General features: G+C 43.4%; 1 protein-coding gene across 4 annotated transcripts in view; it reads right to left on the reverse strand.

The window, feature by feature from the left end:
- The window catches only part of SCML2 (Scm polycomb group protein like 2), a 163,597-nt gene that overhangs the window by 41,928 nt on the left and 96,885 nt on the right, over window positions 1-24,784 (reverse strand). For all 4 annotated transcript variants that reach the window (XM_074993795.1, XM_074993804.1, XM_074993821.1 and 1 more), the window contains one exon: window positions 3,987-4,234. In XM_074993795.1, coding sequence (XP_074849896.1) covers window positions 3,987-4,234 — 248 coding nt within the window. The remainder of the gene's footprint in view (window positions 1-3,986; window positions 4,235-24,784) is intronic.

Below are 24,784 nucleotides of genomic sequence, written 5' to 3' on the forward strand. Positions count from 1 at the left end.
GAGTTGGTCCTGATTTGAGCAGAGGGTTCAAGTAGATGACCTGCTGAGGTCTTATTTCAACCCATATCTTCTATGATACTTTATGATGCATTCAGGTCACATTGTCAAGCTTTTCTTTGCGACGAGGAACACCAGAAGCTTGCTGAAATTTTCCATGAAGAATTGTCTACTTCAAGTAAAAAAGAGCAAATCACAAGACTTTTGATAAACTCATGAGGGCTGCTCCCAGTGCACATGCTCTACACAATGCAAGCTAGCCAGTCTCTACCCTTTTATGTTAAAAATTTTAGCTGACACATATACCCCAGAGAGAAGTTTTCCTGTTGTTTGCAGATAGAGGTCCCTGGTGATGTGGTGATGTCTTCATTTCCAGTTGCTGAGCTGCATTAAAAGCTCAAATTTACTGAGGTTGTACATTTCAAAAGGAGATTATGGCAGCTAGAAAACTAGCTCCCACTGACTTGCAAAAGAATTTAGCAACATAATGCCCCTCCGATATATTTGGAAAATCCAGACTAAAACTTTTCTGTTTCATTTTTCCATATAAATAATTGCTTCTCCAGGTAAACAGTTGCCATAGGAAGTTGAGATCACAAATGGGAAGGGAGATGATCTGTGCAACTGTAAATGGGAAAGGATGAGAAAAGGCGCACATGACAATCTTTCCCTTAAGCCATGAAATAATAGATTGATTTTGGCCAAAAATTCTACTAAAAAGGTATTAAAAACTCACTCACTTAAGACTTTTATGATAGCTGTGCTCATAATTTCATTTTGAAAGCAATTTTAGATCGACATAATGAGTTGTCATTTAAGCATCTTAACAAAAATACAGGACATTGGGTTTGTGTCTTTCCAGATTCTTTCACCATCTCTAATGAAATGCTATGAAATCCATGGTACATGGCAAGGACTGTGATATTTGATAAAGGTAAACATGCCAGAAAAGGCTGACTGAAGAGTCTATTTGGCACTGGCTGGTGACTGACAGTGCTGTAAAGATAAATACAGTGGCAGGAGTTATACTGCACTTATGATGGGCACAGAAGGATTAGAACTGGTGGAATAATGGTCTACTGAACAGGGCGGTCAGTAACATTTCCAACAGTGACACAACACCTAAATAGCCAGTAACAGAAAGGACTCAAACGTATAATTCAGGAGTCAGCAACACCTGGCACAGCTGCCAAGAGTTGCATGGAAGCTGATTTTCATCAGCACATGAGGTGGGAGCTCAGCTCCACCCCACCTCCCCCATGCCGCCTGTGGGTTAACAGAAGACCAGCTAATGCCGCCAACCACCACCTGAAAGGTAAAGCTCTGCATCTTCATTTATTTATTAATGAAGATGTAAGCAGGACTGCTAGTGCCTTTTAAAATATCACTAGTACTCAGACCGTACATAGTGTTCAGAAGGTCAAATTACAGCACTCTGCCTCAGAAAGGTTGCTGATTCCTGTTGTAGCTAGAGCAGAAGCTCCAACTTTAGGCATCACATCCCAGAATGAGAGTCTGCACAATATCATAAGAGGTGACTTCATTTTAGACTGGGGCCATTGCTATTATTGTAGCTGGATAACAGAGAGGAAAATTGAACGTGTAAAGAGATGCAGACAGGAAAGAGGAATAATATGAGCTTTCATGTGCGAGACATGAAGGCACAAACATCTTCAACAACTAACACAAACAGTAGCTTTACTGACTGGCTACTCCCCACATCCTTAAGGACCAAGACACCGCCTGTATTTGTGAAATACTGAAATATGGGGTCTGTCTGTTTCAACAGCACTCCAGTTACTTTTGTTGCAAAATTGAAGTACATTCTTAAAAAGCAATACATAACAGATATAAAGGGACAAAATGTTTCACTTTCACATTAGAACTGAAATTAATTCAAAACACAATCGCTCTGGCCACTCTTGGCCAAAACTTCGAAAAGGCCATGCTAATGGCCAAATCAAAGAATACTAATGAGGAGCTGAAATGAATATTCAGTGCACAGTGCCAGCCACGGCACTTCGAAAGTGCCACTTTTGATTGCACATGGCTTGACTACAAGGGGGTCCTTTTCGAAAGGACCCCGCACATTTAGAAATCCTCTTATTCCTATCAGCTTCATGTCAGTTGATAGGAATAAGGGGATTTTGAAATGTGCAGTGTCCTTTTGAAAAGGACCCCCCCGTAGCTGAGCTGTACGCATTCGAAAGCAGCACTTTTGAAGTGTCATGGCAGGCAGCATCCTAATGAGGCACTCAATATTCGAAGTTTTGGTCAAGTGTGGCTCCAGCCAATATATTGTAAATTGGGAGAAAAAGATGGAGTCAAAATACATGTAAGTGGAATTTTGAATTTAATTTTACTGCATTGTTATTGGGAAGTATTTGACTAAAGACACTACACTCACATTATGCTTATTTACTACCACACAGACCGAAATTCTGAATATTACATAATGATAAACAGTGAACCAGGTTGATTACCAACATATTGCAACAGAATGGACTACATCTCCACCCAAGAATTATTTTTTTGCAACGTACTAATCAAAGACTAATCTCCTTAGCTACATATTTTCACACTAGCGTAAACAGAACTTGTGAAAGGCTTAATCAATCTGAACTGGTCATAACCATATACTCTAACAGCTTTTAAGCATAAAGCATTTTGCTATATTCAATGTGTGTTCTAAGATGTGCAGGCTTTACAATATTCACTATGGGTGCGTCTATACTACGTTCTCCTTTCAGTGGAGGAATGCATATGAGGGAGACTGAAAATGCAAATGAAGTGCTGATTTACCTATCTCGTACTTCATTTGCATAATCACGCATGAAGGCATTTCCCAAAGAGGCTTTTCCGAAACCAAAAGCAGCTGCGTAAACGGGGTTTCTATGGGGGGGAAATGTTTTCAAATGAACCCTTCTTTCCGAAACAAAATAGGAAGGTTTCTTTTGAAAACAGGGCTCCCCCCCAACCCCCAAAGGCATCCTGTCTACAAGGCTGGTTTTGTTTTTGGAAAAGTCTCTTCTGGAAACACGATCATGCAAGATTATCCACATGAAGCGTGAGATTTGTAAATCAGCACTCCATTTGCATTTTGGATCTCCCCTATTTACATTCCTTCTCCAAAAGGGGAACATAGTGTAGACGTACCCAATGAATCTCACAAGCTGAGCGTGGCACTACCACTACAGTCAATGGAGCAAGCTTACTTGTTTCATCTCTCTTTTAGTAACACCTGCCACATTTGAAACACAGTGTTTAACATTATTTGAGTCGATTAAAATTTCTTCTGTTAAGTGTGTGGTGAAATGGAAGACATTAACAAGAACAACTGAATATCATCCTTTATAAGCAGAAACCTTGTTGAAACAATGCTGAAACAGAATCTTTACTAATTAGAACCAATAGAGTCATTTTACAAAAGTTAGCAGAACTTTATACTGTTTGATGGAGAAAGTGAATTTTAAATCACATATGCAGTAACTTAAGCGACAAGTTATACAAGCTAGTAGTAATAACCTTTTTTTGAATTTTAAAGAATGTTCATTTAAGTTTTCTAGCCTAAGATTATAAACTACGTCTCAGTTTTTAAACACAGCCTAAAGTAAAGCAAATATGAAAATGTAACGTTTATTTCAGTAAAAAAAAATCTAAATAATCTAATGGCTTGTCTAAACATGAAGATTAACTGAAACACTTATTCAATAATCACCACCACCACCCCCCAGAGGATTACGCTAAATCAGAAAAAGGACCTCTTAATCTAGAATAAGTGTTCGTATGATGGCTTATTCCAAAATAAGAATTCCAGAACACTTATTTAGATAAATTTCAAGTGGAAACAAGCCTGAAGTGCTTGAAGGAGAGAAAAAAAAAAAAAAAAAAAAATCACACTATACATAGAATTATAAACAGCATGTTCAAAATAATGAACCACTACAAAGTTCCACAATACAAATTAAAAAGTAACAATAGTAACTAACCTTTCTTCCTGGTTTTAATCCTTTTTTCCTTGTTTTCAGATCTTCAGTAGAGGTGCTTTTTGTCAGAGAAATGTTTTTAGGAGACTTTCCCTTCTTAGAAACTGTAGATTGTCCAGGGGGATTGTCCTGACTTGGTTTCCTGCCACATTGTGTTGACACTGGAGCAGACTTCTGTGGAGACTGCATTGAACGCCGGGTCACTTTGGAAGGGGAAGACTGGGCTTTTGTACCTCTTTTTGTAATGGAAACTGAGAGGAAAAAAACAAACAAAAACTTCACCTGAAAATTAATACCACAATCTGAAAGCATTTTGTGTCATTGTCCAGAAATGAATGTGTGTCACAAAAACAACTTTTCTAATTATTTTAAAAAATGTTACACATATTAATTTTAAAACAAGTGTAAAATGAAAGTATCTAAACATAACACGTGCATGGTATCAAACTGCTTCATTTAACTAAATTCAGAAGGAACAGAAACCATTCTCCCTGTCCCCCTAAAATATATTTAAGAGAGACTTTTCTACATCGGACAAAAGATATAATTTGAATATACTCACCTTACCCATAGTTTCCATTACTAACACAACTATTCACTCATATAACACCTGTCATCAAGAAGGATTTCAAAGTCCTTAACAAATGCTAGTTTATAAGAAATCTACCCACTTCTAAATGCAGTTGAGAGAAGTGCAAAACAATGCAAATTATTCAAATGTGCACAGTAGAAAGTGAAGAACACCATCCAATTAAAGAGGCAGAATGTTTTGATAGTCAAAATGTTAACTGGAAATTTGTCAGAGGATCAAGTTTAACAACCACTATTCTTGTGAAAAATGGAAAGGATTCGTTATAGAAACAAGGTGAATATGACAAGAAGAATTCTGTATGGGTCAAAAGCTTCTCTCTTTCTTCAAAAAAATTTGATTCAATGGAAGATATTATCCCTCACCCTTCTCTCCCTGATAGCCTCATACCAACATTATGGCTATCACACCATTGCATAGAGATTAATTACGTTAAGTGATAAAGCAGGTCAGTTTTAAATTTCATTTGAAAGAATGTCTTTCAGAAGCACAGTGGCCACCAAAACTTCAGTTCAACAAGGATTCAAAGGAAAGAGAATGACCTATTAAATAATCAAATAGCATTTGTGTGTGATAACTACCAAACACAAACCTCACTAACCCTATGCAGCTAACATGACCAGATCAGAGTGTGGCAATGAAACGCTGCAAGGCAAGAACAGGTCTCAAATAAGAGCCCCTACTTAATTATAAAGTTTAACTTATTTGATTGTGCTCTGAAATCATTATGACAACTGCATGATAATATCCTTGCCAACAAACTGATACTGAAACACACAGAAGGCATTTCTAATACAGCACTGATAAGGAAGTGTGTTGTGTCAGTCACCAGTATGTCCTCTGGACAACTCAAGCAATGAGAGATTTAATGGGAAACTTATCTACTGCCCTTTGACAAGGCTGATCAACAAACATACAAATGCTTTTAAGGAAGCAATACAGAAATGAAAGAACAGCTTGATCTGCACTAGGCAGGTGAGCCAATTCCCCTACCAAAGCATTCAACCTAATCAATCATAGCACCCTTTGGACCACCCCCTCAAAAACTGGATGTTCCAAAAAATCATTAGCTTCTTAAGGCTGCTTCACAACGACTGCCACAGTACTGAGCAACAACAGATCCCAAAGTGACCTCTGAGGTCAGAATAGGAGTTAAACAAGCCTGCGTCACTGCCTCATCACTGTTCTGCATCAGCATTGCCATGACCCTTCACCTCATTGATGGCAAGCATCCAGATGGTGCGAAGACTGGCTATAGAATGAAGGGGATGCTTTTCAATCTCAGGAGACCGAGGGCTAAAAGCAAGACCTTCACAACCTCGATCATGGTGCCTCAGTACAGGGATGACAACATGGTTGCTGCTCTTTCTCCTGCAGCCCTTCAGATCATCTTGAGCGCTTCGCTGAAACATACAAGAATCTTGGCCTCGCACTGAACATCAGAAAGACCAAGGGGCTCCCCCAACCTTCACCGACGGGACAATCTCATGTACCTTCTGTTGAAGTCAATGGAGAATTGCCAGAAAACGTGAGCACTTCCCATACCTTGGAAGTTATCTTTCCGCTAACTTCGACATTGATGCAGAAATCCAGCAACATCTGAGGCATGCAAATTCTGCTTTCACCCACCTGAGACAAAGCATCTTTGAGAAATGCGACATCTATCCCAAGACAAAGCTCCTCATATACCATGTAGTGGTGTTCAAACACTACTCTACGCATACGAAACCTGGACAATATACAAGCATTATTTCAAGGCATTTGAACAATACCAGTAATACTGCCTCAGGAGAATCCTAAATGTCTCTTGGCAGGATAAGGGCATTAAAAATAACATCCTGGAAGAGTTGAACACGACCAGCACTGAAGCTGTGATTATTCATCAACAGCTTCGTTGAACTGGTCACACGGTTTGGATGGCAGATCAGCACCTCACAAAACAGATTCTGTTTTCCAAGTTGGAGGAAGGACAGAGGAGCGTTGTGGGTCAGCAGAGGCAATACAAGGACATGCTGAAGGCACACATGAAAAAGCACAGCATTGGTGTTGACACTTGGGAGAACCTTGCCCAAGGCTGTCCACAGTGGAGAACGTAATCTATGAGGGGGTGGCACAATGTGAGAGGTCCCATGCTGTAATGCAGGTAAGGAGAGGTGGATAAGAGTGTCAAAACCTACCCCATGCCCCTCCAACTGCTACCAGTATCTGCTCCTTCTTTGATAAGATCCATAGCTGCAGAAGCAGTCTGGTCAGCTATCAGTGGACTCACAAACAGGAAGGTGACAGGGAATTATCCTACTTGTTTCCGAGTGACGGGCGAGAGAGGGGAAGTCAATTGCAGATATGCAGTTCTAGCTATGGCAACTGTGTAGCTAGAATCAACTTAACTGCAATTGACTTACCTGGCTGTCTTCACTCAGAGGGACGGACCTCTCTTACACATTGCTCCCTTATTCCTCACAATATCAAGGAGTACTACAGAAGTCTTCTGCTGACCCCAGAGTTTGATTTTGCCTCTCTAGCAGGTGTGCAAAACTGAACTTTGGAAGATCAACCCTGACTGGGTCTATCCTCCCTGTAGTCTAGACATAACCTAAGAGAGAGGGGTTCTCGGACAATGCTTTAACCCCAAGAAGGAAAAGTTCAATTCAAACTAACCTTAAATAAAACGGGAAAATAAGCCTTCTTTTGTCCCTCCTTCCCCCTGCCACATGCATGTGTGCACATTCACACACAGGAAAAGAAATACAAAGCAAAAAAGGTGGACGTGATGGATTCTCTGTCATGCGACATATTTAAATCAAGACTGTATGTCTTCCTAAAAAGGACCTCTGGCTGAGCTAAATCATATGAGGGTCGTTGATTTTCTATAGTATGATCTGCTGCATAATACAGACCAGATGATCACAATGGTCCTTCTGCCCTTAAAAATCTTTGAACCTGTACGTAATATGACAAAACTTGAGGAAGTCCAAGTTAAGGTTAAAACTGAGCTGACATATCCAAAGCCAAAACACTACCTGGAACACTACTACAAGCTGAAAGGGCAGTTCACAGATGATTTTAAAGTATCATGGACACCAGAAAATTGTTACTGCTCAGCTATTTGTGACTGAAGATTTTTAGGAAAAAAATCTACAAATAAAAATACAAGTTATATATGTCATGCGCATTTCAGCAGCCCAGTGCTTAGTCTTATTAAGTGGTGCTTTTCATTTTCTAAGTACTTCTCCTTATGAACATTCTTTAAGAAACAAACCATTTGAAGAGTGTCAAAGTGGACTGAACATCCCAAAATGTTGCTTTAGATGCTTATAAAATAAGTTCTATTCAAAAAAGTTCATATTTTTTGGAGAGGAACACTTTTTGTATGGTTAGTTGCATTTATGGTTAATTCATTTATGACATAAATGTCCTTTCACAACAGCTTCTTTAAAAAGTTCTCTCTCTCTTTTTTTTTTTTTTTTTTTAAACTAACATTTATAATCCCATATACATTACATGCATTTTCTGACACAAATTACATCTAGGAAACTGGAAAAATGATCTTCTGGATTAGGAAAGTAATCACTTTCTTCTATATATGCATGTTAGTAATTAGAACACAGTAGCAACTTAAATTTAACAGAATTTTAGCCAATGCAAATAATTTATGTTATGCTTTTGAATCTTCCAAGAGACAACTTTTAATAGACACCACATCTGGAAAGGAAAACAAGATTACTAGAAAATACACTGTTTATTCAGACCTCAAAATTCTGCACTTAATAAAGTCAAGAAACTGCCAAGAAATATGTGCCACCAATCCATTGTACTGGCTATACTGAAATCTAACTAATGCTTTCACGGTCTTTTGTGTAGAGTAAACAAAATATTTAAATACATAGATAATCCTAATGACACATTTTAATGCAAACAGGTTCTACGAATACAGGTACATGTTTCAAAAGGTGGGCAAATTTTAACTCCTTTGTAGAAAGAATTGATATTTACTAAACAAAGGCGAACAATGCAAACAGTGCTTTTTTTTTTGGCTATACTGCTGAACTAAGATAAAATATTTATTTTCAGCATCTTCCTACCTTTATAGTCCAGAGGGTCAAATACTAGTCACTTTGACCACTAAGGAGGTTTAGGTCTCATTAGATAATTTTTCTTCTTACTAGGATTCAAACTGCCTTTTTGAATAAGCAAGTCTACAACAAAGCCCATGCTGCCTGAGCAGCAGCACTGAAATACTAGCAAATGGGAATGGAGCTATTTGCATTTGTTGATTTAAGAGATGGGGGAGTGGAATGAAGTGAGAGACTGCTAAAGTAATTCGCATATTGTCTGCAGGCTGTATTGACAGTGATCATCAGTCACCTGCTCATACTTCCTTCACCCCTGCCTTCAGAGGGAGACCAAAGGTTACACTGGGTCAAAGAATCTGGAAAGAAATGAAAAGACATGCAAAATCTAGCTGCCAACCCACTGGATCTGTAGACAAACTTATCCCTGCTGGACCACATGTTCCAAAAACTAAGACATTTTAATAGTCTCAAGAGAACTTGTTAAAATATATCAGTGAAAAGAGAAAAACACCAAGTTCTGTTTGCAATTACTGCAGCATTCAGCAGTGATATTTACAACAGAAAAAGCGCATTTGCCTTTTTTCAGGCCACTGCTTTGCATTACAATGGTCTTCTCATTTGCACAAACAAAACAAAGCATTTGTTTCATGCTGCTCCACTGAAAAAATAAGATATCAACTGTTCAAGTTTCATGGGCTTTATATGTATAATTTAGTGAGGAGAGCTCTTTCCAATGCCTCCTTTCCTGTAAAAACTGTTTTCAAATCCTTTGAAAAGATGGTCTCTTTTAACTAAAACTACAGATCATTACAAACCACAGAGTAAACAAATAAAATGTCAAATGGAGTTAAGTTTCCAGATCTCTAATTACACTACTATATTTTAGGTTACATGTGAATACGTAAAGGTAATATACATAAATTAAAGATCTTTCATGCTGTCATTTATTAATAATACAACATTTTTAAAAGGCTACCAAAATGGCATTATGTTGAGAACAAAATATCTGTAACTCTATACAAAACATGTAGAGGAACAAAACCTCAAGTATCCAAGGACCCTAAATCTCCCAACTCTTATCAAGGGTCCAGTCCTTGCACATGCAAAGCCATTGAAGTCAACTGGTACTACTTGCAAGAGTAAGCGTTTCAAGGATGAGGTTTTTGTTCAGGCCCAGATTCTGTTTCCCTTACTCATACATGCAGGACAACTGACTGAGTGAAGTGAATCTGTGCAAAGGACTGCAGAATTTGAAACACGAATGTTTCACTGGGTATTTCCTGTTAGACTTACTCAGTTTTACAAGGCTATTGGTAAGCATAATGCTATAGGAGAACTCACTCACAAGAACAAAGGAAAACCCACAACTCGGAGGCCTAAAGACTGGTGAAATTTCTATTAATTCATTTTTTAAAAATCCCACGTCACAGTCCCACATCCCCCATCTAGCGCAAAGTCATAAAATTACAAAATTTTGTTACGTGTTTAAATATCAGGAAGTTCTATTGCTTCAGACAGCAGTAGATAGGTGATTTTTTTTAAATAAACTGAAAATAGACATGAAAATAGACCCCAGCCCCAATCCTCTGACAGATCTGTGTTCAGAACTCCCATGAACTTCTGAGCACAGAGCACCTAATGGATTGGACACAAACAAAGCTGGCTCAGTGGGGCCCAGACAGTGGGTGGCGCCTAAGGCGGCACCCGGCCAGTGGGTGGTGGATGCTACAATCAACTGGAGTGCAGGGCCCAAGCCAACTGCCCTGCTTACCTTGCACTAAGGCCAAGCCTGAGCCCAATGTGTTAAATTTGGGCAACAGAATGTTATTTTGCAAAAAGATTGCATTTAACAGTAAATCAGACTGTTGTCTTGCTTGTGTTCCTTCATATTTATTATTTTTGTATTACAGTAATGACTTCGGGACCCTGACGCGACTGTCCGCACTTATGAGGAGCATCACTATCTATATATATTAAAAACAATCCTCTTTCTTCTACAGAACTTGAAACATTAAATGGAAGAGGGAAAGGCTGGGAGAAAGAAATTGCTCTATTTTACCAGTCAGAAAAAGCAGCAAAAAGATAAATTTACATCCACTATTAGCCAAAATAAATCACCACTGCCTTAAGAGAAGCGAAGCTGCCAGTCTTCCTGGGTGTAGGGAGAGGAGGGAGTTCCTGCAGTCCTGAAAGAGTCGACATTATGTATAACGCTGCCAACTACTGTCCTCTCTCCAGCCTCCCGCCTCTAAGTAAAACGAACAGACTGACAACCAAGCATCAACAAAAAAACGTATAAGGCTTCCTAAAAGATCCTCCTCTTTAACAGAGCATTTCCACTATAAACGATGATTGAAAACTAAATTGTATCTTATTTACAATCTCCTATCACAGCCTCTTTCACTTGGGAAGAAGAGGCAGAAGAAAGCTCCCTGTCATTCCCAAGAGATCTTACTGTTCACCTTTAAGTTACCTGGAAAGCACTCAGATACTATGGTGATAGGTGCCACAGTAAACCCTAAGAGGCTGCAAGCTGAGCATATGGCAGAGCCTGAGTCATGGGCTGCAGTAGTCTAAGGCACACTGAGCCTTCTCCAATTAGCTTTGTGACTCAGAGGTCAGGGCCAATTTCTATAATTTATTTGTCTTACAGTAGCACCTACTGACACCTAAGCAAGGTCCATTGTGCTGGAGGGTATACAAACCATACATTTATCCTAAGCCATGATGAGAACTACAGGTTGAAACTCTTTCATCCAGCACCCTCAGGATCTAACTGGTGCTGGATGAGAGAATTTGCCACACGGTGGGAGGTCAATATCGTCTAGCAGCATTACCAACATTTCTACTGCCTACTGGGCTCTTAGAAGACATTTAGGGATAAATTTTAGCTAAACAGCAGCACAGAACACAAAGCCAGGACTGGTGGCTGGAAATAAACTTGGCCATACCCATGATAAGTGGTTGCCCAGATAACTAAAATCATGCCAGATTATGGATGTTGCTGGATGAGCTGGGTCCAGGAATGACAGGTTGAGCCTGAACTGTGAAGCTCTGCACCGTAACACAATCTATTGAGTCCCCCCCTTAATAGTCTCTGCTTCACACCATTTCTACAGCTGTGTATCAGGTGTCAGGAGTTAGCCTTAAATGTACTGGAAAGTGAAAAAATGCTTTACATCTCAATGCGTGAAATAATCAGAAGTCTGAAGGGTGAGAAGACATCCAAGAAACTAAATGGCACCAATCCTGCTTCCATTTTAGTCAGTTTTGGATTAAAATGGGAATTTTGCTATTGATTTTATTAGGAGTAAGACTGGGTCCAAAATGGACAATAAGATGCAACAAGCCTAAGAAGAACATAGTCACCCTGGAAACTGGTCAATTATTTCACATGAGAGGTACCATACTTGAATTATAGTATTGTTATTCCTGGAATGAGTTACACATACTGAGATTCAACTGCCAACAACCCACCCAACTCCATCCCTGGTTGGAACAGTAACAAGCACTCATAATATAAAAGTGAGCAAGATGAACTAAAAGCTGAACAAATGAGAAAACAGAATCCATTAAATAATAGGCATACAAAAAACCCTGGAAGCAGTACCATAATGTAATTTTAAAAAGAGAGGACTCCAACTGCTCTATCCTAAAGCATCTCCTGGGCTTATTCGTGCAAAGATATTCAAGGGTGAATCTTCTTTGCAAAAAAAAAAAAAAAGGAAAAAAAAGTCCTTTCTTCTTTCTACAATAGATCTCTCTCAGGGTAAGGCAATCACATGTGTCTAGATCATGGGTGTCCAACCTTTTGGCTTGCCTGGGCCACACTGAGTGAAGAGGAATTGTCTTGGGCCGCATATAAAATATATAATATAGTTAATGTATATAAATCACATAATGTTAAAAGTTTATGATCTTGTGGGGCTGCATTACTAGCTGTCCAGGCATGCGGCCCGCGGGTTGGACACGCCTGGTCTAGATGGAAGATGCCAAGAAAGCCTAATGGTGAGAAGATGGTGGCAAATCATATTTTTAGCATTGTGAAGTTTTCATAAAAACTAGGACGATCGTCTAAATCTTCCATTGTGTGTGTGGTTGGTTTAACTATTGTGACCTGATCACAGAAAAAAGCTAAGTTATAGAAAAATGTTATCTACCCCCAAAATAAAAATGTTGTATCTGTTAATGCTCCATTAAAACAACAAATGTATTACTGTGCTGTACAGAATGCTTAATTTAAGGTTTTTGTATTGTAAACATTTCAGGATCCAGATTATTATTAGTTTTAGTGAAATTATTTATTAAACAATTTTTTCAGCTGCTCAATTTTTGCAAAAACTGAAGATTACGAATTACATTCCAAACTTGGGTAAATACAAAATTCAAGGTACAGGACAGTTAGGGTTTTTAAATAAAATATTTTAAATAAAATATTCAATAAAATAATTCAAATCACTGAAAATGTGAATTTCTGATAACTCATCTTGAAAAAATCTGAACAAAGAAATTAGACATTGAAAATATTGTTGGAAAGTAAAAGATACAAATTACTTCATGTTATCTTTTTGCGCCTGACTGGGTAATGAAAGAAAGCAATCACCAGCAATTAAAGGTCTAAACTGGGAGATAAGTGATGAGGTGTCACATGTATGGAGGGAAAAGGAAGTGGCTGACGATAAAAGCTGTAGTAGCTCATCACGGATCACTTTTAAATTTAGATTACGTGACAAGTCGTCTTATGGTCACTAAAATCTGTCTCAAGTGCTTCAGCTAGAAATTTCCTTCTAACTCCCTCTATTCCTTGCATCTCATTTTTTCACACCTTGACTCATTTAAGTTCCTATTCTGATAATCTAGGAAGAATTGGATGGGAAAAACTTATTGGGGGGGGAGGGGAGGGTGCAACTGTCTACAGGAAAGATGCTTCACGTGCAAAGGCTGACTAGTCTCTCAGTAGTAGTATCAATTTCCAGGACGGCTTGCTCCTAAATGAATTTTTAAAACCCTTTCACTAAACTTCATTTTTTACTAGGAAGCATTTCAATTGCTGCAGTATTGTGTTCTTTTGCACAGGGAAAGATTACTGACTCACACTATGGATGCAAGATGTGTTATGTTGTCTAGACAATTATAATGGTTGATGAAACTGAGTACCAAATGTCCAAAAGAAACATCCCTCTTATGAAGTTTTATAACAGCTGGCAGACTGTCCTGATAATCCTAGATTAGTTTCCATCTAATTCAACCTTAAACATCCCAGACTCTTCTCTGCAATGCAGAACAATACCCTGAGTAGTAAAGATTTCGTGTATCAGTTACAGTCAAACAAGAGGGATAAACACGTTGAAAAAAAATCAGTGTGAGAAATGTCTAAAAATGTACAAAACTGTAGAGAAAAGCAAAACTGCATTGAATGACAGTGTTAAAATTTTATAAAATCTGTCATACCTGTGATGATAGAACTCAAACAGTTAATGCTGTTTAACCAGATACAAATTGCACCTTCGAAAACTGGCACACTCTGGTCTGGCAACATTCCTCATTCAGCAGGGACAAGGGATGCTCCTAGACCAGAGGGCCAGGGCAGCAGGGCAAACTAAGCTGGCTTGCTGCAGGCCCACAGAGGACAGCAGGGCCAGACTCCAGGCAGCCTCCCCTGGAGGACCTGAACTAGGAAGCCAGAGTCCCCCAGCAGCCCTGCAGGAGGCCAGAGGCAGAACACTGGCATCCCTCAGCAGCCCCACCCAGAGCTTCAGCCCAGGTGCTAGTGTCCCCGGCAGGATCGAGGAGCTGGTGTCTTCCGGCAGTCCTGGGAGGATCCATGGCTGGGAATAGTGCTGCAGCAGGCCAACAGGGAAGGCCAGGGACCAGGGGGCATTCACCTCCCCTGGTTCGGCAAAATCCGTCATCCTGGACAACTGAGATCCCGAGGGTGGCAGATCATAGAGGTGAAACCTGTATTTGAAAATTTTCTAGAACAGCAAGAAGTCCTGCAGCACCTTACAGACTAACAGATATTTTGGAGCATAAGCTTTTGTGGGCAAAGACCTGCTGAAAAATTTGCTTCTCATATATCTCCCTCCAGCCATTACTCTGAAAGTCAAATATGTGAAATACCAGCAACAAGACTAATGCCCAAGGATGTTACATAGTTTGTCTAGTTTCATAATATTTTGTTTTAAATAATCAATGCTTAGCCCTTCCCTCAATTTTACTTTTTTTTATTACTTCTTTCTTAAGGAATGATTCAATGCCTACCAAAATCTATAGTAATCTTGACTTTGGTGATTCTGAATAAGGCCCTTAAAATGTAAGTTCTTTGAGCGAGACTCATTGCCATGGATACTATCTATCACCCTGTGAATGTTACCAGAATAAGTGATCATAAATTTATGGTATATATCCCTCCTTTTATATATGAATGTACGTCTATGCTATACATACATACAAGAGCTATTTCTACTTTCTCCTATGATAAATGATGTACATCAGAAATGTTAAACTACTTAACCAATCTGTAGAAAATTCTAAAGAGGCCACCATAATACCATAATATTTCATGCTAATTCCTAACATCTCTTCTTGCTTGTGTGTCCTTCACTTTAAACCTATCACACATTTTTTGCCATGAGAAATTACAAAATATACAATCATGGCATGAAATAAAAAGACTGCTTTATCAATTAGGAAAGCTGAAGTTGTTCACAATATTTCAGAATTAAAAACATGTTGCTTACAAACTGCCTAGCACAATTACTTGCATCCTTAAAAAGTGCAGTACAACTAGAACTACTGCCTTCCCCTTTTTAAGTAGGCTTGAAAATGATTTTATGGAAATGAATAATCTATCTTGGAAGTGAGCAACGAGAAACTGTTTATCTGCCTAAGCTAGCTAGATGTTCATTGTGACAGATGTAACCCCACGTAGTAAATTTAGTGCAGTGGTCCCCAAAGATATGAATGGTTCACATATGACTGTGTTCTACTTTATGGATTAAGGTGAGTCAACAAAAACCAAACAATCCTTTATTTTGAATCAGCAGGTGAACATGATTCTGCCCAGGAGGCAAACCAAACCTTTGTTAAATGGGATGCTGATCTACCAAACTCCCAATATGAAAGAAAAGTTATTTCTCATATGTTTCATATGGGTTTGAAATTAAATATATAAATATAAATTTAAAAGTCTAGATAAATGTTGAGGTCTAGACCTGGCCTCACAGTTCTTTGTTACTACATGCAATCAGCTTGCTACTTCAAGACAAGCAAGCACATTGGCTGCACCCACAGTTCAGAGATGTGTGAAAGCATCACACATGTAACTACAACTACTTACAAAGATAAGCTTATTTACACTTAAAACACCATGGAAGCATATCTGCGCTGCAGCAGTGCTACCATGTAGACACTATGTACAGCCTCAAGAGGTGGTATCTCGGCTGACAGATGAAGTTTTCCACCTACATAGCCCTACCTACAAAGGGGCTTAGCCTTGGCTACACTACCAAGTTTTGTCAACATGGGGGACTGCTTCATGGAGTGGTGAGATCACATTATTATGCAGGTCCGGGATGACAAGCAGTGGCTACACAACTTTCAGATGCAAAAAGCCACTGTCCCGGAACTGTGCGAAGGGCTCACCTCAGCACTGTGGCACAAGGATGCCAACATAAGGGCTCCTCTTGCTGGAGAAGCGCAGAGCTATCGCTGTGTGGAAGCTGGTATTTTCAGACTGCTACTGGTCATTCACTAAACAATTTGGAGTCAGAAGTCAATCATTAGAGATGCAGTAATGCAAGTGGGCAGGACCAGTCATTGCATCCTGCTCTGAAGGACCATGCCTCATGGCAACGTGTGCAAAATATTGGACAGCTTTGAAGCAATGGGATTTCCTAACTTCAGCAGTGCAATACATGGCGCACACAGTCTAATGTTGGCCCCCAGATCATCTTGAGAAAGAGTACATCAATACAAATACTTCTCTAGGGTATCCCAGACACTTGTCAGTGACATCAACATGGGGTGGTTCAGGAAGGTGGATGATACAACTTCAGCAACGCTGCCCTGTACAAAAAAGTCCCAAGTAAGGACTTTGTCCCCAAGAAGATTCCAGAGGGGGATGTTGATATGCCAACAGAGATCTTGGAACATCCAGTGCACTCTTTACTCTCATGACTCATGAAGACTTACACAGGAAGCCTGGACAGCAGCAAAGACCGCTTCAACACCAGGTTGAGAAGATGCAGAATGGCATTAGAATGGGCTTTTGGAAGATTAAAAGCATGCTTGCACTGCCTTTATGGCAGAGTTAAGATTTAAATGAGGAAAACATTCCCTTAGTTATATAACCTTCTGCATGCTCTATATTATTTGCAAGGGTAAGGGTGATTTGTATGATCTGTAGTCAGCAAATGATCAAACTGGCATTATTATTACCAGTAGCATCCGCCACATAGAAGATAAATAGAAACTGCTTATCTGTGTCAGAATTTGTTTTTATTAAATACCAATTAAAACACACACACAAGATTTGGTGGGAACGGAGACAAGAGTGCAGCGCAAAACAGATTCTCACAGCTTTGTGTAAGGCCAGCTATCATTCTGAAAGCTGTCTGAAGGGATGGAGGGAACAGAGTACTAAGATATTCAGGGGGTTGCAAGGAAGGTATGGAAAGGGTTTGGGGAGGGCATAGAAAGAAGCTCTGTATCAGCTGCGCGGACTGATGAGAAAACAAGTGTTCTTCTTGGAGCGTGATAAGGGACTTCAACCCCTGCTTCATCTTTGACCACTTTCATCATCCACTCCTGGCCCTTTATAACACGCTCCACAGCCTCCTTTCTGTCTTGCCTTTCCATTTTAATTTTTGACTTCAGGGTCTCTCACCAGTCCCTGCATTCTTTTTTGTCTCAGCCATTGGCAAGTAATGCATCTTTTGGAACATGTCCTTCTTTGGCAGAAGTGCTCCACCAATATGTTGGGAGGTTTCTGATAGGCCACATCTGCATAAGCACAAGAAACAATACACCAGAAGGGTGACTGTTAGTTCATGCACAACACTGAAATCATTATAGTAAAATATATCTACCCTATTTAACATACAAATCACTCTGTCTCTGCCCCATGACAAGCATTCATCTCAATGAACACCCTAAATATTGTGAGTTTGGCCCAGCAGGGGGGTGGGGAGGTTCAGCACTCAAGGAGATGCAAGAGTTTAGGTGTGGGTTTTTTTTTTTTGTTTTTGTTCTGGTTCATAAAGGGATTACTGCAGGTGACTAGGGACAGTATTGTGAACGGAAGCCATTGAAGCCAGTATTTCACTCCCGAGATAAGCTAGGATGCAAAGGAGAAGCATTTAGCTTTAGACCCAGTCCCTCTCCTGTTCACCTGTGTGCCACTTTGGTCCCTGCACAAGTGATTGATGATAGGTGCAGGAAAATTTCCGACAATGGGGGAAGGAATAAAGCAGCTCTGCCAAGGAGAGTATTGGCATGTACCTCCAGGAAAGTTTCTTAAGGCTCCAGAGGATTCCTGTGACATCTCAGTGTGCATTAACACAATGTTCTACCACACTGCTTAGCTAACACATGCACATGCAAACACAGCTAATCTTATGCATTTCTATCCTTTTACCCACTTCTCAAATATACAAAGCTCAGTTCTGCCTCATGTAACCAAACATTATCAATTCTAAAAGATTACTTACCAGAACTCTGCTCTCCCACATCATGAACTCTAGAAATGGACTGCCGGAACTGGCTACACCCTACTGGAATGGAAAAGAGGTCCTGACACACACCATCACATGACCCTGCTGAACATGTCACACTGTGCTCCAAGTTGATCTCGACCTCCAAGAATTTGTTCTTGGGATTGCGTTTGCTGTGCACTGTCACCTGCAGCCCTGCCAACATATCCATGGGGCTCTTGGTGATGGAGATATCGTTGCTACCCACGATGTTATCCAGCTTCTTACGTAAGAGACAGGTCTTTGGCTTAGCACCAACATGGCAGTTTGCCTCCCCTGTCTTCTGGTAAGCTTGCCTCAGCTCCTTCACCTCTGCACAGCACTAATGCATGTTCCATTCATAGCCCTTATCACTCAAGACACATGAAATCTAACCATAAGTATCAAATTCTGTGGTTGGAGCAGAGCTAGGACTGCACAGTTCCCTTTGCACACAGTGTCAGTGGATCTAATAACTGAGGTATGCTCCAAATGGGAAAGCAGCCATGGTCAGCTGGGAAGATCCAATGTGAACTGTCCACACTGAGCAAACAGGAAGTAGCACTTCAAAATTTCCCAGGCCTTAAAATGGAAAGAGACAGATGCTTGTTTACCTGCACACAGGGCAGCAGAGTTTGAACTGCAAACCAGAGCAGTCAGAGCAGCTTATGGGACACATCCTGGAAAGATATATCCAAGTGCGGTGTCTACGCTGATACTGTTGATGCAACTGGGCCAAACAGTCCTATGTCTTATTTTGTCTGCAAAGTAGGAGCTTTGCTGGCAAAAGGAGCATTGCAGTATGCACACTTCCACTATTTGGATGATGAAAGCTGACTTCTGCTTAACAAAAAGAGAAGTTACTCACCGTAGTAACGATGGTTCTTCGAGATGTGTCCCCGTGGGTGCTCCACAATAGGTGTTGGGCTCGCCCCAGCACTGCAGATCGGAAACTTTCCAGCAGTTTCTGCTGCACCGCGCATGCGCCGGCGCGCACCGCTCCCTTGCACGCCCCCCCGGCCACGTGCGCGATCCGGTCCCCGGCCAGTTCCTTGACCGACCGCCTCGGATGCTCCTGAAAAACACTAAACAGAGGTCCGAAGCGGGGAGGATGGGCGGGTGGTTGAGCACGCCCGGGGACACATCTCGAAGAACCATCGTTACTACAGGTGAGTAACTTCCCTTTCTTCCTCGAGTGTCCCCGTGGGAGCTCCACGATAGGTGACTACCCAGCAGTAACCCAAAAAGGAGGTGGGTAATCGGTTTATGTGCAGCTTGCCCCCGAGAGGACTGCTGTCGAGAGGTGGGTATCCTCTTGGAATACCCGGTGGAGGGCATAATGCTTGGTGAAGGTGTCATAGGATGACCAGGTCGCCGCTCTACAGATGTCTTTTAACGCGATGCCCTTGAAAAAGGCTGTTGATGCCGCCACCGCCCTGGTGGAATGAGCCCTAGGTGGGGCCAGTAAAGGAGTCTTTTGAAGTTCGTAGCACATTTTTATACAGGACACAATGTGCTTCGAGATTCTCTGTGAGGAGAGACCCTCTCTTTTTGACCTGGGAGCGAGAGAGACTAGGAGTCTGTCCGTTTTCCGGAAGGACTTAGTTCTGTCTATGTAGAAGGCCAACGCCCTCCTCACGTCCAGGAGATGTAGGCGTGCCTCCTTGCTGGAGCTGTGAGGCTTCGGGTAAAACGAGGGTAAAACTATAGGTTCGTTAAGGTGGAACTCTGAAGAAACTTTAGGAACAAAGGCTGGGTGCAGCCGTAAGGTTACCACCTCCTTTGAGAACACTGTGCAGGGCGGCATTGCCATAACCGCTGAGAGCTCGCTCACCCTGCGAGCTGACTTGATTGCAAGGAGGAAGGTTGTTTTTATCGTAAGGAGACGTAGGGGAACTGTGGCTAAGGGTTCAAAGGGTGGGCCCGTTAGCACGCTGAGCACTAGGTCCAAGTTCCACTATGGTGGAAGCGGTTTCCGAGGGGGGAACAGGTTTACCAGCCCCTTCAGGAACCTGGTAAAAATAGGATGGGCAAACACCGTGGGCCCTTCCTCTTCATGCCAAAACGCTGATATAGCGGCGAGGTGGACCTTCAGCAAGGATAGGGAGAGCCCACCTCTTTTGAAGTCCAGTAAGTATTCTAGCATTACGGGTATAGGCACATCAAGGGGAGCTAACTGCTTGGTGGAACACCATGCAGTGAATCGAGTCCATTTCTGCTTGTAAGTCTTCCTGGTGGAGGTCCTTCGGCTACTCTCCAGGACTTGTTGTACTCCCTCCGTACATGTACTCTCTAGTGAGCTGAGCCATGGATTAACCATGCTTGTAGGCACAGGCCTTGAGGGTGTGGATGCACTATGGACCCCTGGGCCTGCATGAGCAGGTCCGGCGCCGCCGGAAGGGGAAGCGGTGGGCGGTCTGACATGCGCAGAAGCAAGGGGAACCATTGCTGTCGATCCCACGTTGGGACTACTAGGATCATGCGGGCTCTCTCCCTCCTGGCTTTCTGCAAGACCTTGTGGATGAGCACTGTGGAGGGAAAACGCGTAAAGCAGGGGGCCCTTCCACGAAATCGCGAATGCGTCCCCCAAGGACCCCCGCCCCAGTCCTGCCCTGCAGCAGTACTGGGGGCACTTCTTGTTGTGCTGAGTGGCAAACAGGTCTATCTGGGGAAACCCCCATGTATGAAAGATCGGTCATAGCAGATCGGAGCGGATCTGCCATTCATGTGTGGGTGCAAAGTGCCTGCTCAGCTGGTCTGCCTTCACGTTGTGAGCGCCTGGTAAGTACGAGGCCTTCAACATTACATTGTTGGCGATGCACCTGTTCCACAACCGGACTGCTTCCGCACATAGGGCACGGGATCGAGCTCCTCCTTGTCGATTTATATAAAACATGGTGGAGGTATTGTCTGTATTGATCCCGACTACTTTGCCTTGTATGTGGTCTCGAAAGTGTTTGCAGGCGTTGAACACTGCTCTGAGCTCCAGTATATTTATGTGCAGTGACTGTTCCGTAGGGGACCACAGTCCTTGCGTTACCTTGTCACTGATGTGTGCTCCCCACCCTATGTGGGAAGCGTCGGTAGTAAAAAAATAGAGATTTGTGGCTGGTGAAAGGGTACCCCCTCTTAGCATGTTCTTGGGGTTTACCCACCATTGCAGGGATCTGCGCACCTCTATCGTGGGCGACACCACCCTGTGGACAGTGTGGGACGCTGGCTTGTAGACGCTCGCCAGGCAATGTTGCAGGCTGCTCATATGCAATCTGGCGTACTGTACCACAAACGTTGAGGCTGCCATGTGGCCTAGCAGCTGCAAGCATGTTAAGACCGGCACCGTGGGGCTGTATGTAATGACTTGCACCAGGGAACCGATGGCGCGAAAACGGGCGTCGGGTAGACCGACCCTTGCTGTAATAGAGTTTATACGTGCCTCTATGAACTCTATGTCTTGTGTTGGGTCGGTCTTTGACTTAGCGAGGTTGATGACCAGGCCCAGCAAAGAAAACGTGTTTGCTGTTACGCGTATCATGCGTAGTACCTCTGCCTTCGAGGCCCCTTTCAGTAGGCAGTCGTCCAGATACGGGAATATAAATACCCCGTCTGTGCAGGTAGGCTGACACCACTGCCAGGGTTTTGGTAAAGACTCTGGGGGCCGAGGAGAGGCCGAACGGCAGGACCTTGTATTGGAAATGTTCTTTGCCGACGATAAAACGGAGAAAGCGTCTGTGTGCCGGGTGGATCGTTTTATGAAAATACGTATCTTGTAAGTCAAGGGCTGCAAACCAATCTCCATCGTCCAGTGCCGTGAGTATAGAGGCGACTGATCATCCGAAAACGCTGTTTGCGCAAGTACCGGTTGAGGCCTCGAAGATCTAAGATGGGCCTCCAGCCTCCTGTTTTCTTCTCTGTGAGGAAGAATCATGAATGAAACCCTTTCCCCTGCAGTCGCTCCAGTACTCTTTCCACCGCCCCTATGAACATAAGATGGTCCACCTCCTGCTTGAGTTTCGCCTCGTGGGAAGCATCCCTGAGATGAGGCCTGGGCGGAGGTTTTGGCGGTGGGAGCGACTGGAAGGTGATCGTGTAACCCGTGGCTATGATCTCCAGTACCCATTTGTCTGTGGTGATCTTTTGCCCCACTGTGAGTGGAACGGTCGGAGGCGATGATGGAACATTAGTTGGGGATGGCATTGCGCGATGGTAGTAATTGTGCAGCCCTCAACCTGTCCCTCAAACTTGTTGCCTTTGGGCCTACCCCGAGGATGCACGGCTCTGTTGGGAATGTCGCCTAGGAGTTCTATACTGTTGCTGCTGCTGTTGTCGCCCTTGGTCGTAGCCCCGTTGGTACTGAGCACGCTGAGGTTGGTACGGGTATCGCCTTTGTTGAGGGTAATACTTTTTCTCTCTGTATGGAGGGGTATAAATACCCAGGGTTCTGAGTGTAGCTCGAGTCCTTACTGGAGTGAAGGACCAAATCAGTTGACGCTGCAAACAATTTCTGCATGTCGAAGAGGAGGATCAACAATTTTTGCCTGCAGATCCCTCGGGATACCCGATATCTGCAGCCAGGATTCCCTGCGCATGACCACTGCCGTAGCCGTTGAGCGTGCCGCCGTGTCCGCTACGTCCAGGGCGATCTGGACTCCCGTCCTCGAAGCTGCATAGCCCTCTTGCACAATGGCCTTCAGCACCGGCTTCTTATCTTCCGGAAGCGAATCCATGAGAGAAGTAAGCCTGGAGTAGTTGTCGAAATTATGGTTCGCTAGATGTGCTGCATAATTTGCCACTCTCAAAAGCAGGGTGGAGGAGGAATACACCTTTCTGCCGAAGAGCTCTAGCTTCTTGGCATCTCTGTCTGTGCCCCCCGCTTTGTACTGGGAAGTCTGATCTCTGCTGAGACGATTCTACCACCAGTGAATTTGGTTGTGGGTGACTAAACAGGAACTCCATGCCCTTCGCTTGGACGAAGTATATCTTATCCGCTCTCTTGTTTATTGGTGGAGCGGAAGCCGGGGTCTGCCATATGGTGGTAGCAGACTCCATGATTGCTTCGTCAAGCGGGATAGCGATTTTGGATGAGGCCGGAGGTCTCAGGTTTTTGAGGAGCTTGTGGTGCTTCTCCTGCACCTCTGCTGTTTGGATGCCTTGTGTGAAAGCCACCCTTTTAAACAGCTCCTGAAACTGTTTGAGCTCGTCCGGGGGAGCAACATCCCCGGGGGCCGTAGCCTCGTTGGGGGAGGACAAGGAGGAACCACTAGGATAAGCCTCCTTCGAACTCTCAGGGTCCTGCTGTCGGTGGTACACCCTCTCGCTAGAGGCTTGCGAGGGAAAATCTTGGGGTTCCAAAATCAACTCCCCCTGAGACAACTGTGTTTCCGTCCCCGTCCGTGAGTGCCCACGAGGATATTGGACGGTCGGGGGGGACCTGCCCCTGGGTGTATGCCTGTGGTGTCTATGCCCAGCATGGTAAGGGCGACCATGGCCGCATGGGCACGGTTCCTGGGATGGAGACCTGGACCACTCTCGAGGTGCATACCCCCTAATGTCTGCGAAAGCGAGATCTTCTCGATGACTGAGACAATGGTGAAACTGGTTTGTGACAGTACTCCAGGGGGTCAAATCTCAGAAAAGGCGAAGGTGGCCCGAGCCATGGTGATGCTGGTTGGAGGAACAAAGGCGGCGGCTCTGGGGAGGCTGGGGGAGACCCATGTCTTCTCGGTGTGCACAGCATAAGGGGAGGGCTTGTTGAAAGCAGCCCTGCAGCCCTGTCCGGGGAAGGGCTGCGGTGCCGGGTTTTTGCTGCTGCCTCTCCCCTCCTCTGCGGGGCTGGCACCGCCCCCTCCCGTGCCGGGGACCTCGGCCCCGCTGTCGGCACCGCGCTCGGCACGCTTAGCTGCGGTGCCACACGGATGGCCTCCTCCGGTGCCTGCAGGCTGCGTGCCTGTTGGCCCTGCACCGTTGACGCCGCGGGGATCTGTGCCGCTTGCGGTGGTGCCACCGGTTCCAGTGCTTGCCTGGCCGCCGCTCTGAAGGCTGTGCGTGCCGGCTGTTTAGTAATCGGAGGCTCAGCCTCTGCCACGTGCGCTGCTGCGCTGCCGCTTTTTTGTGACTGTGGCTGGGGGCTGTGTGCTACGCCCGTCCCGCTTGCTGTGGCAGCCGGCAGGGATCCGGCTGGAGAGAGCTTCCTCCGTTTCTGCACTGAGGGGGTGAGGGATGTCGCCTTCCTTTTATGCAGCCCTGTGGATCCCTCCGATTGAGGCCTCTCCGGCACGTCTGGCTGGAGGGCCTTATCAAACAACAGCATTTTCAGCCGCATTTCTCTGTCCTTTCTGGCTCTGGCTGTGAGCTTTGCACAAAAGGAACACTTCTGGGTAACGTGTGATTCCCCCAGGCACCTAATGCATT

This window comes from Carettochelys insculpta, chromosome 1, assembly GCF_033958435.1.
Source record: "Carettochelys insculpta isolate YL-2023 chromosome 1, ASM3395843v1, whole genome shotgun sequence".
In the NCBI taxonomy this organism is placed as follows: domain Eukaryota; kingdom Metazoa; phylum Chordata; order Testudines; family Carettochelyidae; genus Carettochelys; species Carettochelys insculpta.